The sequence below is a fragment of the Lathyrus oleraceus genome, chromosome 4 (genome assembly GCF_024323335.1).
Source record: "Lathyrus oleraceus cultivar Zhongwan6 chromosome 4, CAAS_Psat_ZW6_1.0, whole genome shotgun sequence".
In the NCBI taxonomy this organism is placed as follows: Eukaryota; Viridiplantae; Streptophyta; class Magnoliopsida; order Fabales; family Fabaceae; genus Lathyrus; species Lathyrus oleraceus.
The window spans coordinates 173,090,799-173,105,468 of NC_066582.1; the positions used below are offsets into that span (position 1 = coordinate 173,090,799).

A 14,670-nucleotide genomic window follows, 5' to 3' on the forward strand; every position below is an offset into this window, starting at 1 on the left:
AATTAAATAATTCTCTTATTTTAATCGGGGTGTTACATGCTCAAGCTCCAATAGTTCCAATTCTTCAAGAATCCTCCAATGTTTGCTTCAACAGATCTTCAATACTTCCTGCAGATGATGATTAGCACAAGAGCAAGCAAAAGGAATGGTGAAATTCGATGGAAAAAAGTTGAAAAAAGTTTGAGAGAAATTGAGAGAATTTGAGATGAAAAGTGTTTGGATCTGAAATTGTGAATTTGTTGATGCAGAATTCTGTTATGATTAGTGCTTTATACCACCTGTTAATCCAGCTTGCTAAACATGATTAGGCAAAATGCAATGGATTAGTGAAAATGAGCATGTTATGTAACTTGGCCAAAATGCCCTCATGTAATGTGATCAATGGAACAGTGCAAATTCACCTTGCAGCAAGTCAAAAATTCTGTTTTAAGGCAAAAGCAATTGGTTTGGAGTGAAAATTATGCATACTTTTCAAAATCACCTTTTCCCACCAAAATTCAAAATGAATTCACTTGAAAAATGCACTTTTTGTGTGATGATTTTTGATGACATGTAATGAATGATTATGATAGAGCATGTCAAATGGAGATTGCTCCAAAAAGAACCACATGAATTGGCCTTTTGATGCAAAAGTTATGCCTTGTTGAAGTTCAAAAATTCTTGACAATGATTTGATCATAACTTGCCAACCACACATGAGAAATGGGTGTTCTTGGACTTTTTGGAAAGGTGAGAGCAAGATCTTAAACTTTCATGTTGGACAAAATTTGATTTGAAGCTTTCTTGATGATGTAAAGTTGAGGAGAAGACCTTTCCATTTTTGGCAATTTGAAATTACAGGTCACTTACTATTTTTGGAAACTTTTTGTCTGACCTCAAATCCTTCAATGATGATGTTTGACATGTTATATGAGGCTTGTATGGACATGAATGAGACCTCTCAAACCATCTCCCACCATCAAATCCCTGATTAAATGCACAGTTGACCACAGTTGACTTTGTTAGGGTTTTGGTTGACTGAGCCATGTTCTGATGAATTTCAAGCCTCTACCACTTGAGATCTTGATTCCAAATGATATCACAACTCATATGAACTCTTGATGAATAATCATGGTGCCCAAATTCTTCAGAATGGCCATCATCTATGGCTCAATGAATGCCTTTGACTGGCTTGACCTAATGTTGCTTCATCTGCAAGTAACAAGGTTAGATGACAATATTTTTGTACTTTTGGTTAGTAAACAAATGAAAGGCAATGATATACAAATGCAAAACATGCTTGGTGATCAAGAAACACTCTCAAAAGACAACCCACCCACAAAGAGGGAAAGCAAGGTGTACAATGATCCTTGAGGCAATGACATGATATGATATGATGCCATGAGGGATCTTAGGGACAAAATTGGGGTCTTACACATATAATCAGTGGTCCCCTCCAATGTAATATTCACTATTGCATCCTCTGACAAAGTGGCCCCATCAAAATTAACATCCTGACATGAATCTTTTTGGTCAATGTCTTCAGTGGTCCCATCCAAATTAACAGCCTCGCATGAAGATTCTTGGTCAAGTGCATCTCTATCTTCTACACTAGTGGTCCCTCCTTCATCAAACTTGTCACCTAGATTATTCAAATCTTCAAAAGTACCCAAATCATCAAAAGTTTCATTTACACCATTATTCAAATCATTCAATGTGTCATCTTTCAAATTATCTTCTTCAACATCATTGGGTCCTACATTGTTTTCTAGAGATGGTAATGGCTTTTTCCCATAAACTGGATGCATGACATATAAACGCATATTCTCATTAATTAGTGTTATCAATTTCGTTATATTTGTTCCTGCATAATCTTTCAACAAAACTAACTCATTAATATCCATTGCATCATAATACCACAAACTCTCCATTTTTGGGTACCCTAAATCCTTTAAACCACCCAGAACCTCAAAATTACTCCAGAAATCAGGGTCAACTTGCCAAACCTATTCTAACCCCTTGTAACATAAACTGTTAAACTCAACAAACACACTTCCATGATGAATAACACACTCAAATCGATCACTCGTGACCTAATCACATCAAATAATGCAGAAATGAGTCTTTGAAGAAGGAGAAAACCAATGGTCCGCTTTTTAATATAGTAAATGCATAACCGTATCTTAGACTGAAAATGAATGAACAAATCTACGTCTTCGTCACTCCAAATCTCCAACTATCGTCGCCTTCGTCGCTCCAAATCTTCTCCTTCGTAGCTAGAATTTTAGACAATGAGAGAGCAGAACAATGAACTAGGATTCGAAACTGAACAATTTAGATAGAGAAATTTGTTTTTGTTGATAGGTGAAGAGTTCAGACATTGTGTTTCTATCCTTGAAAATGATATCACATACTTTAAATTAATATGTTTATTAATAATTTCAAAAACTGAAACATTATGCCATATAAATATTTCTAATTTGTCACATAGATTTCGCTAACGTTTTTTCAATAGAATTTAACAGAATTGACTTATAAGACTAACATAACTGTTTTATGAGACTGAAGGAAAACGTTTCGAAATAAAGGACTAAATAAAAACAATAGATTAAATTAAGAAATTAAAAGATAAATTAAATCATATTTTTATAATACGCGGATATATTTCTATTAAGAATTCGTATTTCTAACTAGTAAAGAATTATATTATTAGTCTTTAACAAACGAATATCATGTGAATCAAGGAATCATATTCTCCATCAAAATTTTGTCTTCATTTACATTATCAAATTTGTGTTCAACATAATTAGATGATAAAAAAGCGGTAAGGAATCTGTAAATTGTGATAGGCACTAATCTAAAACGTCATAAACAGTTTAAAATGGTTAATATTAGTGGACCAGATCATAGATCAATTAATTGATTTCAACGAAGGAAGAAACAAGGAGCATAGAGAGTGGATAGAATAATTAGTGGAAGCTGAGGTATTTGTGGGGACCACATTGTGAAGTGGGGGAAGGTTCCGTGGGGTCCATGCCAGATGCGGCGAAACGCAGCATACCAGAAATATAAAGAAAAAAAGATAGGAGGAAAAATAAAAATAGACGCCGTTTCCACTTGCGTGATTGCGTTGGGTTCAACATCTTTAATTTTCTTTAGGTAGAAAACTTTTTCATTTTCTTTTTTCTACAAGGAAAACTTTTCCATTTATTCTCAAGTATTAGTACTTTCTAACTTAAATGAGTCAAATGAAAAATATATTAACATAATTTATTGTCTAAAATTTGTACCTTTTAAATTTAAATATAATTTTTACATTTTAATTACCGGTAAAAAAGTTTTTACAAAAATTTATTCAAATACTCACTTTAATCTAAATTAATCATTCTAAAATTAATTTTTCCAATGAAGAACAAAACATATACTTACTTACAAATGTTTTAAGGTGAAAATTATTATGACATTATAATAGTTTAAAAATAAACAAATTTAATCATGAACTCTAATATATATATATATATATATATATATATATATATATATATATATATATATATATATATATATATATATATATATATATATATATATATATATATATATATATATATATATATATATTAAATTTTTCGATCCTAATTAAGAAGAACTTCAAATGATTGATTAAGTCTCTGAAAATATTTTTTTCATGTAGTTATTGTCCCCCTTTCCTTATTTTCTGATGTCTCTTATATAGGTCAATTCCTCACCTCAACAATCATAAAGAATTTTTTCCTCTTTCTTTCTGCATTCAAAATCTAGAAAATTATTGTCGTTTTATAATTTATTTTCACTTTTTAATGCATGCTTTATTATGGTGCTGTTATGATCTTTCATTTTTCGAGATCTTTTTCAGATGGTGGCCCTTCATCCGACTATTATCTCGGCTCATTCGGGTTTCGTACCCGACGACACACGACTTTCCACCTTGGTCCATTAGGACCCTCAACTCGGCAATACGATGACTTTGTTAGGCCGGGTTATATCTCTAATATCCCTTAGGCGAGTCCGTGTTCTAGATTTGGCTACTACCCGACTTCCACTTGAACCATCCTTACTTCATCACAAACTTCTTCCGATTTTACACATCGACTAGTCAAAATAATCTCTAGGATGTACATAAGTCCCCCGAGCATGCGATCTTAAAGAGTGAAATGTTCGGACAAAAGAAGCCTGAAACATTTTTTGTCCATCATGGGGTCGAGGTATAACTCGACCCTAACATACTGTTGCTTGTTCTATAAACTCGACTTAGTGACGTGGCAATCGTGGTAGACGTGAGAGTGTATCTTTGCCAGATTTTTCTCTTTCTTCTGAAATGATGATTTTTATGGGGAATTGATTTGTCTGAGATGAACTTTTTCAAATTTGTGGTGGATGGGCGCCTCGTGGATATGGAAGAAACTTGGCCTTCTCCCGCTGATGATCTGACCAAGGAAGACCGTGTCGCTGACACCAACGTCGGAGTTGTTGATGAGGATAAGAATGAAGAATAATCTTGTTTTCTATTCCCTTTTTTGTTAATCATCCATTAGGATGCGTTTTGTAATGTTTTTAAGAACGTTGTTCGCTTTTCCTTTATGTTTTGTATTCGGATCCTAATGTGATCCATAACATCAATAACAATCTCGTATCTTGTTTTGTGTTACTGGTTGTCTCATTTTCATAATTTATCTTGATAATTGGTTTTATGAAGTGGTTCCTTATAGAAGCCCCAAGTGCTAAAAATAAATTTTGAAACATAAGTGGCTCAGTCAAACCCACTCCCTAACTAGGGGCATGGCTATGGTAAGACAATTCAGATATTTCTATTTTGATATACCACTCGAGTACCTCTACAAGCATGGTCAAGATGATAATATAAATCGAAGCACTTATAAAACCCCGGTTAATTAACAAACCAAAGACCCCAATCATGATAAGCATATCCTGACCAAGGGTTTCTCTTTATAATTCAGTCAAACTCAATTTCGTCAGAGGTTTCTGTTAACTTGGACTTCAGTTAGGCCAGAGGTTTCAATTAACTTAGCCTGGCCGCAACTGATTATACCAGAGGTTTCATTTATTATGGACTTCAATTAGGCCATATGTTTCAATTAACTCAGCCCGACCGCAACCGATTATGCCATAGGTTTCAATTAAGTTGGACTTCAATTAGATCAGAGGTTTCAATTAACTTAGCTCGATTGTAACCGATTATGCCATATGTTTCAATTAACTTGGACTTCAGTTAGGCCATATGTTTCAATTAACTTAGCTCGGTCGCAACTGATTTTGTGGTAAGTTCTCGGCCTTTGGATGATTACTCACATGCTCTAGGCTTAATCCCAAATCATGTCCTATGACCGTTTTTCCTGATTTATAAATTTATAATACAGTTGTTTTAACTATGGGTGCCTCATTAAAAACTTTTGTCCTTGCAAGGAAAAATAGTGCATTCCCACAATTTTATTTATGATGTTTATTACATAGTTTAGCTAAAATAAAACTTAAGGTTGGTTACATTCCAAGCCCTAGGTATTTCAACACCCTATAAATTTTCTAACTTATAAGCCTCATTATTCAACTTCTGGCAGATACGAAAAGGTCTTTCCCAATTCGGAGCTAGCTTGCCTTTCTTCTTAGGGTCGGTCACCTTTTTCAACACCAAATCTCCTTTGTGAAATCCTCTTTGCCTTACTTTGATATTAAATCTTCTGGAAATTCTTTTTTTGACTGGGAAATCCTTTATGTGGGTTTTTATCCCTGACTTCATCCAATATATCTGCAGAATTGTCCAGACTGTATGAGTTGGCGTTTTCATCAAAAGCAATACGCCTCCAAGTTCAAGTATTGATTTCTACCGGTATCATTGCATTAACTCCATAAACAATCCTGAAAGGAGTTTCCTGAGTAGTCGAATAAGGTGTAGTATGATAAGACCATAAGATTCCGCTCTTGCTTCTCCCTTCCTTTCAGCGTCCCACTTCTCCTTTAGCGTTGTTAGCCCACAATCGTCACACTTATCACCTCCTCCCTCATCCCGCACGGGTTCTTAGCCTTCAAAACCTTCATTGTATTCCCATTTTAAGGGGCCATTCGGGATGACCCCAACACTCTTACAGTTGTTGTGATGTGACCATCTGCAACCTTGCGGCTTCAACCATTAAGGGAGATTTAGAGAACAATATGGTTAACACGGAGGGAGGTGGTATGTACCAGTGCTTAGCCCATTATAAAGGCCCACTCGGGATGACCTCAACACTTTGAAAATTATTGTGAAGTAACCATTTGCAACCTTGCTAAGGCTTCAACCATTAGCTTTGAACTTCCTCATGACCCAAGTTATCTTGCTCAAAGCTATCAAACACGCTATCGACTAACTTGACAAAACTATATTGTCTCTCCAAGTAGCTAAACATTCAAAAATATGATGTTGTTCCAAAAATTTCTGATTCTAAATCTGCAATTCCGCATTCCTTATATAAATATTTTCAAAAATAAATAATTTTATCCTTAATTTATTATTAATCTAAATTAATTTTATATAATTAACTGGTATGACCGCATAGACAAATAAATAATAAATTGATCTCAAAATGTTCAAAAAACCTACCTTTACAACTCTCTAATTAAAAGAATTAATTCTCTATTCTTTAGAAAACTAAAGTAAATAGATACCTTGAAATTTATATGATATATACGTTATAGCCAATGTTAAGAGGCTTGCAAACAAATCAAAACACTCATAATAACTTATAAGAAGTTGACATCACTTTCAACAAGAAAGCCAAAACTCGACGCCGAAGCTAGCCGTATATTTTGGCTTTACTGCTAGCTGTTTGTGCTTGGTGGACACCAAAGAGATACGCACCTACACAAGAAGCAAATCACAGCTTTATTTGTAGGCCATATACTAGTATTAAAATTTGAATACTTAATCCTCTTCTCTTGATTCCTTCTCCTTCATTCTACGTCTCTTTGCTTTCCCCAAAAGTCATTTACCACTTCTTGGCGCTAGCAACTTCTAGTACAAATAATCCAACTTGTTTCCATTTTACACTAAACAAAATAAAAATGCTCATGTTTGTTTTAGTAATATTTTACCTGTTCGTTGTTCCAAATTTACAACTTGTTGTAGCTGTCTGTGTCCTACTTGTATGACATCAGAGCTTTTAATTATTCTTAATTTTTATTTTTTTTATCATCATAGTTTTAAATTATACCTGTGTTCGCCCAATTAAAATATTGCATAAGGTCAAGGCACGATGGATGAATTATCGCAGCGGCTTCAAATATAACGTCTAGTTTCCATTTTAATAGCTAACCACTCTTAAAAAAATTATTTTATTAATAAGAGGAAAAAATATACCTGACAATATAAAATATTTGTATACTACTATTCCATTAAATTATATTTTTAATCTTAAAATATTGATATGAAAATTGAATATGGTAGTGTAAAAAAAGTTACACGACTGTTCAATAAAAATCATTAAAATATCAAATTATTCAAATCATTTTAAATATTAATATGATTATTATTTGTTGAATGACATTGTATAATTATTTTTTAATCAATGATTATTGGGAATCCTTTAGGTTAAATGGATCAGTTAGATTAAATGAGGTACAAACTTTTTGTTGACAAATATGAGGTTCAAAACCATTAAAATTTCAGCCACAAAAATAAACAGATATATATTTACAATCTATTTTAAGAATCATATTGTGAATTATACGGTTTCAACTGAGTTTTAATTTGAGTGCAAAAATATTTAATTTATTAAAAGAATCAATTTTAAGAATTAGTCTATACACAAATATCTAATTTATAAAAAAAAATGAAGATCATATTGTGAAGAACTAAAATCTCATTTTACAGATCAATTTTTTTTAATACAAAAAAAAGTAACAACAAAAACTGATGCTCCCAACTCTAAAATTCTAAATTCTAATTTTAGATAAATGATTTAATCTAGTAATATTGTAATTAACAGTTAAAATAAGTTACTCTATCGATTTTAGCATGGTATCAAAATTAGATTTTACGAGATCAAGCTCATTCTTATATATTAGAATTATAAGATGACGGTGTCTTTTTATTTTCAAACTTTAAGTCTTCTATATTTCTTAATTTGAATTTATTTAAAGAAAACATTTAACTTCATGTTGAAGAAAAAGTGTGATAAAATTGGCAATAAATAGAACAAAATCGCCATAACACATTAGTGACAAGTTCATGGTAGTGGCGGAACTATGAGTTCAGACCCACTTATCCAATTTCAACAACCGAATGCTTATCCAACTCAAAGACTCATAAATGCTTAATTAAATAAAACTTCTCTTTATTTTTATTTCATATGATTTAATATTAATATTCCACGGTTACAGGTTTACTACATGTCTCATATTTGCTAGAAAATAAAAATAAAAATAAAATAAAATCAAAAAGACTGAAAAGAAAGAAAAAAAATCACCGACGAACCATCATTTTTCTCTCGAGAGAAATCCTGAACCGGTAACTCACGAAAACTCGTCGAACTACAAAACCGTTTTCTCCCTTCCCCCACAATGAGTATTGTAAGCAAAACAAAGGAACGTTACGACGCGCGCGTGAGGTGACACACGCAAACGCAACACAAACCTAGAGAGTCCTCATATGAAAAGGTTGAGAACTTTCCTATCACCGCCGTGAGTCCATTTTTCTCCGATCCCAGCCTCCAAGCACGCCGTCGTAGTCACGGATTCTTCTGACGTCATCGACGGCGATCCAGGCTGGCGGTTCTCAAGTCCTTTCTGCTGAAAAATCGGCGTCAATCGGAGATCAAGGTTAATCGCGGCAGGAATCTTCACAAAATCCTCCGATCGCCTGCGTTTGACACCAGAAGAGACCTTATTGTTAGATCGAGTGCTTGGTAACCGAAAATTCGGATTCGGATCTCGGATCCTCCAAATGGCGTCTGTGCCGGCGTCTTCCGCTTCCGATGCTTCATCAGACGCGACAGGAGGCGCGTTCATACCTGTCAGCTCCGGTAAAGGCCTAAGCGTCCCGCCGCGAAGAACAGTCTCGACCGCTGCCTGACACACGTGCCAGTTTCCAGTCCAGAGAAGTCCCACGGCACCGTTTACAGGATTAACCGTTCTCCCACACGCTTCAAATAGTAAAGACTGAAACAGAGCTGAAAAAGAACAAAGCAAATAATCATTATTATCATTATTAGTAGTAGTATTACCTTAGAATATTCCAGTGAAAGTAAATTGGAGTAAATTGAATTTATTAATTACCCGGTCTTTGTGGTTCAGGGACATTTGAAATGAAAGACATGAGACCCGCGCGACCAAAGAATTTGGCTACGAAGACAGTGGCGTGACCCTGAGCTTCTGGAGTATCAATCCACTGCAAACAAGGTCGCAAAATACACGACTCACTGCAACCCTTTCGGAGAACACGGCAGCCATTGCAACTCATAGTTATTACTATTCTGGTATCGCAGAATCTCTCTCCCTCACATGAAACAAAAAAACAGAGAAGAAAGGTAAGTAAGTAGTGTGGTTAAGGAATAATGATAGGGGAATGGAGAATGCGAATTGAGGTGGAGTTGGGATATAAATAAAGGGAAGAAAATGGAGAGGTGTGGTTGGTAGTAAACTATGGTTGAGTTAAAGTTAGTGTTTGCAAGTGGGGAGAGAGACGTGAAGGAGCGTGAGTGTGTTTCAGAGAGCAGTGACCTTTTTTGTTTGTATGGGAGGGTGTGAGATTCCAATGTCTTGGGTGTGAGCGGCTCCGTGTTTCCGCGCATGAATGTTCCTCCACCGTTGGATAATTTTATATAACGCCATTTTATTTATATTTATTTTTATTTTATCAATGTAATTTTGTATTTTATATTTATCTTCTATAGATTTTCTTTTATACATTTCATTTTTAAGAAAACGCGTGGCTAAGATGGAATTTGACACAAAATTCCATGAAAAAAATCCGTGGCTAAGGTTTCTGTATTAAAAGAGGACTTCAATTATAATTTTGGAGCTTCTACGTCAGATGCTTTTACAATCCTGTTTTTTTTACGTACTTATTTGTTAACTTATTTTTTTTCTTATCGAACTTATTTTACAGTATTTAAATACTTATTTGTTAAATACTACTCCCTCCGTCCTTTTATAAGTGTCACTTTCTTAACAAAAATTTATTTCTTTTTAATTGTCACTTGTAAAATTCAAGGTAGTATTAATTGCTGTTTTGTCAAAATTACCCCTATATAATGATTGCAGAGAGAGAAAAAATAAAGTGAATGTAATAAATAATTAAGGGTATTATAGGTAAAAAAGAAATTATTGTTTGAAAAGTAACAATAATGATTAGCTTTCTTGGTATATGTAAAAAGTAAAAAAGTGACACATAAAAAGGAACGGAGGGAGTAATATACAAGTATTGTTTAAATTTTTTCACCAAACTACTACCATTATCCAATTTATATACCAAAATACCACTATTTTCAATTAATATATATATATATATATATATATATATATATATATATATATATATATATATATATATATATATATATATATATATATATATATATATATATATATATATATATATATATATATATATATATATATATTAAAATACCACCATTTAAAACAAAAAATATTGTTAAACGGTCCTTCAAATTGAATTGGAGGGCTCTTATATAAATATATTTTTTACTTTTTTGCAAAATTAATTTCTATGGAGTTCTCTACGAATTTCTACAAAATTTATAAAAAAAATTTATAGAAAATTCCAAATGAAATATGTTTTGTGGAATATTTGTAAAAAAAATAAAAAGTAACTAAAATAAAAGGTATGTCAATTCAATTGATAAGTGTAATTAACACTTCAAAGGTCTTTCCATTTATTTGGAGAGCTTTTGATAACAAAATATAATTATTTAAAAATGTGATAGTTTGGTATATAATTTAGAAAAAGTGATAATTTAATATTGTATTTAAAAAATGGTGATATAATGGTGCAAGTATTGTTTACATTAAAAAATAATTAAAGTATTAGTTTAAGTTATTTGGTGAGTAGCTAGCAAATATAATATTTGATTGAATAAATGGGGATTTGAACTCGTGAATTTTCACTAACTCACTTTATAAGATGAAATTCTTGCCATTAGAATATTAAATAAAAAAGTTCAATTGAAATTGACATACATGTGATTATAGCGTTAGTTGAAAGTTCTCCATCTAATACAAAGGTAGGCGGTTGAAATTGCAGTCGGATAAGGCTTAGTCGAGTCTGTTAGAACAAGATTTGGTTTTACATCTATATCTTGAGTTTTGATGATAACAGTGTTGTATTTGTGTGAGAACTATTTTGATACCCTAATGGTATGTTATTGTGTATCTTTAACAGTTAGTTCTAATTTTGAGTATATGACGTGTAACATTATTAGTTTCTGAAAATATATTATGATTCCGCTTCTGCGCCAATCATGAGAAGTTCAAAGATGTTCAAGTTGTTGCTGCAATGAACTTTCTGCCTCTGTGCTGATTCACTCTTGAGAAGCTTCTGAGGAGACATTATGTTGTTGCTACAACGTTCTCTCGGTTTGTGCTTCTAGATGTGTCTCTTATCGTTAAGCTTTTGAAGTTTTGTTAATTAGTTGAATATTTTGAAGATCTCAAGCCAGACGTTGAGGTTATCAAGGTTCTGACTGAGGATTATGAAGTTTATGAATCCAGTTGTATGTTTCTTCATTTCATGCTTCATCAATTTTCATCAAAAGCTAATGAACTTGAAGATAAGACCAAATAGATATTGTCGCAACCGGGGTTACGAAACTGGGACTGATACTAAAGGAAGCCCCCTCGATCGAAGGCAAAATCAGCCACCCAATTTTATTTGGCTTACATCTATGGGAGATGAGAGGTGAAATAGTCGATAAAACTATCGAAGAGAAAAGGGTTCACACGGGTAGTGCAAATGATAAAGAATCAGTCACGCAACCGAGACTTGGATTCGGAAGTCGGTTACGCAAGGGGGAGGTATTAACACCCCTCACGTCCATGGTACTCCATGGGAACCATTTAGGTTGTTTACGTATGCAGGTATTTATCTCATTTATTGTTTTTATTTTCAAAAGTGTGTAAAAAGAGTAATGGGACTCTGAGTTTTTTATTATTGTGCTCGTCAAGGATTTGGCCCTTGTGTCTATGTATCACTCATCGGGTAATGAGGAATCAGAGCTCCCTAGTTCGGAGTAGAAAATGTTCGTGTGTTAGTTGATTTTACCTTTGAGAAAGGATTTTCGGAGTGATGCCCTAAGGCATAAAAATAAAGTTTGATGAGTTATGTTGATTTTACCTTGAATAAGAGTTTATTAAAAGAATGCATGTGATTAGATTGCACTAAAGTCTATGAGCAGAGGTAAAAATTCTAGACAACAAGTAAAACGTCTTACGTCCAAAATAATCAGAGTAAGGATAGGAATGCTCCATTCATACCCATTCTCCACCACTTAAAGCTCGTGGCGCATAATACTAATCGTAGTTTTATTGTGTTTTGAATTTGATTATAAAAATGCCACTTGACATTGGATCAAGGGTTTTTTTATTTGATTATGAAATTGGGTAATGTAACGCAAAAGGTATGCAAAGTAACTAACAAGAAAATAAAGGGTCTCATTGTAAGGTAGCCCAATAGAAAACCTTGTGTGTGCAAAAATGACCTAAGTTAAACAAAGGATAGTGCTCTTACAAATATCTCCCCCTAGGGTGATGCCATAATGTCATTCTTACAACCGATATGTGAGTTACAAATGAAACCCAAAGTTGAAACCAATTATCACAAAGATAAGGAAAAAGGCCTCCAAGCAAAGGTCTTCATATGAGATCCTCTAAGTCCAAGTTGATTAAGTGGAATGAAATATTTTTTATCTTATCATTTTATCATGTTTTTGTTATTTTTAATGTGTAAGAACAATAAAAATAAATGACAATAATAAACATGCATAATGAATTTATACAATGAATATGATGATGATGAATACTTCAATGTAAATTACAAGGTAACAACATAAAAGTAAATAACAAAATAACAATGATAATAACAATGGTTAGTGGTAATCAAAGTTAGTAAAGTTAAGTTGAGTTATTATTATGAGCAAGACCAACACTTGAGGATTATCTATCCTTAGATCAATAGATTCAAAATATGGCTCATCAGGGGATGACTTATCACTGATGCAAAGTATTGAAGATGATCAAATGGTCAACTTACAATAGATTTATAACAATGAAACTTATGCAACCCAAGTCCATATTTCAATAGATTGACAAAATGAAGACTATACCAACTCAAGGTTGAAAGTTAATGTTTTGATTAAGTGATTAGGTTAAGCAAGTTATAAAGATCAATGTACAATACTAACAAGATAGTAAGGGTTGGTGTATAATATGGACAAGTTATCAAAAGGGGTTATTGAAGGAGAATCGCGATCCAAAACGCAGCGAAAATTAAAATTTTATCCTTTAGTGATCCTTACGAATGGACATGATCAGTGATAGAAATCGTTACCTCTTGTGACGATTGAAACCTTTGATGCAGATCTAAGGAGTGATCACGAACGTTGAATGGTGACAACGCCTCTACTCAGTCCACACGAACGGATTCCTTCAGTCCCAGTGCTAGCTGTAACACCCATTTTTCTACCCCAAAATACTTAACATATAATCAGAGTAAATAAGCACGCATATAAACAAAAGGGCATCATATCGACGTTTTCAAAAACTAAGAGCTTTCAAAAACCAACATCATTCATCATCAATATGCAATACACCTGGTCATTTAAAATAACACATTTCAATTATCATGAATATTCAAGCATATGCGTTCGCAGCGGAAAATAACGAATATCCATGCATTTTATCAAATGATCCATGTCCCATACCATGATCATCTCTCAATAATCTCTTCAATTAAACATGTTCACAATTAATAACATAAAACGTATCCAAATCAGATATGAGTTACATACTACCAATCTACCCAGTGTTACATGACCAGAGCATTGACTCACTACTTAGTCTCTAAACGAAGTACCGCATCTCTCCAGCTAATCTCGAGTGAGCTACCGTCCACTTACTTCAGCGATACTACTCCTGAGTATCTACGCGATACCCATGTAAAGGTAACATTCAAACAGAAAGAGTGAGAATTCAAATCATTATGAAGAAGTATTAATCAAGCACAATGATTAAATCAACAATTAAAGGAATTTTTCACACTTCATATAACCATGTAAATAATATTAAACAACATTTATTTCACATGTTTCAAGCACACATAAAACTCAAGGAGTATAATATTCAAATCCAATAGTATATTCCAAAAAAAATACACATAACGACAATTATCACATAATCACATGATTTGCCAAGTTATGTATCCAAACATCACCAAATTCAATTACCATATCTCATACACACATCACAATCACAACAATGCTAACATTCAACTATCACATGACTCTAATGTGACTCAATGCAAGACATGTGACTCTATGCATGTGGTACCATAATGTGAACCCAACGTTTCACCGCTTTCCGATTCAATATCTAGAATCCAAGCCACCACGTCTATTTCCAATTAAGGATCAACGTCTGCTACGCCTA

At 33.3% G+C, this 14,670-nt stretch overlaps 1 protein-coding gene across 1 annotated transcript; it reads right to left on the reverse strand.

The window, feature by feature from the left end:
* Positions 1 to 8,328: 8,328 nt before the first annotated feature.
* LOC127074372 (LOB domain-containing protein 38) lies at positions 8,329 to 9,897 on the reverse strand. The gene is made up of 2 exons (XM_051015681.1): positions 9,286 to 9,897; positions 8,329 to 9,179 (listed from the first exon to the last, which is right to left on the reverse strand). Exons 1-2 carry the CDS (start codon positions 9,467 to 9,469, stop codon positions 8,656 to 8,658), a joined length of 708 nt encoding a protein of 235 aa, XP_050871638.1. The 5' UTR covers positions 9,470 to 9,897; the 3' UTR covers positions 8,329 to 8,655.
* Between the last annotated feature and the right edge of the window lie 4,773 nt (positions 9,898 to 14,670).

Excerpts from the sequence above, each read along its gene's own strand:
- LOC127074372 (XM_051015681.1), bottom strand. The coding sequence starts at position 9,469 with ATGAGTTGCAATGGCTGCCGTGTTCTCCGAAAGGGTTGCAGTGAGTCG. Across the intron at positions 9,180-9,285 it reads CCCTGAACCACAAAGACCGG|CTCTGTTTCAGTCTTTACTA; the intron begins GTAATTAATAAA and ends GTTCTTTTTCAG.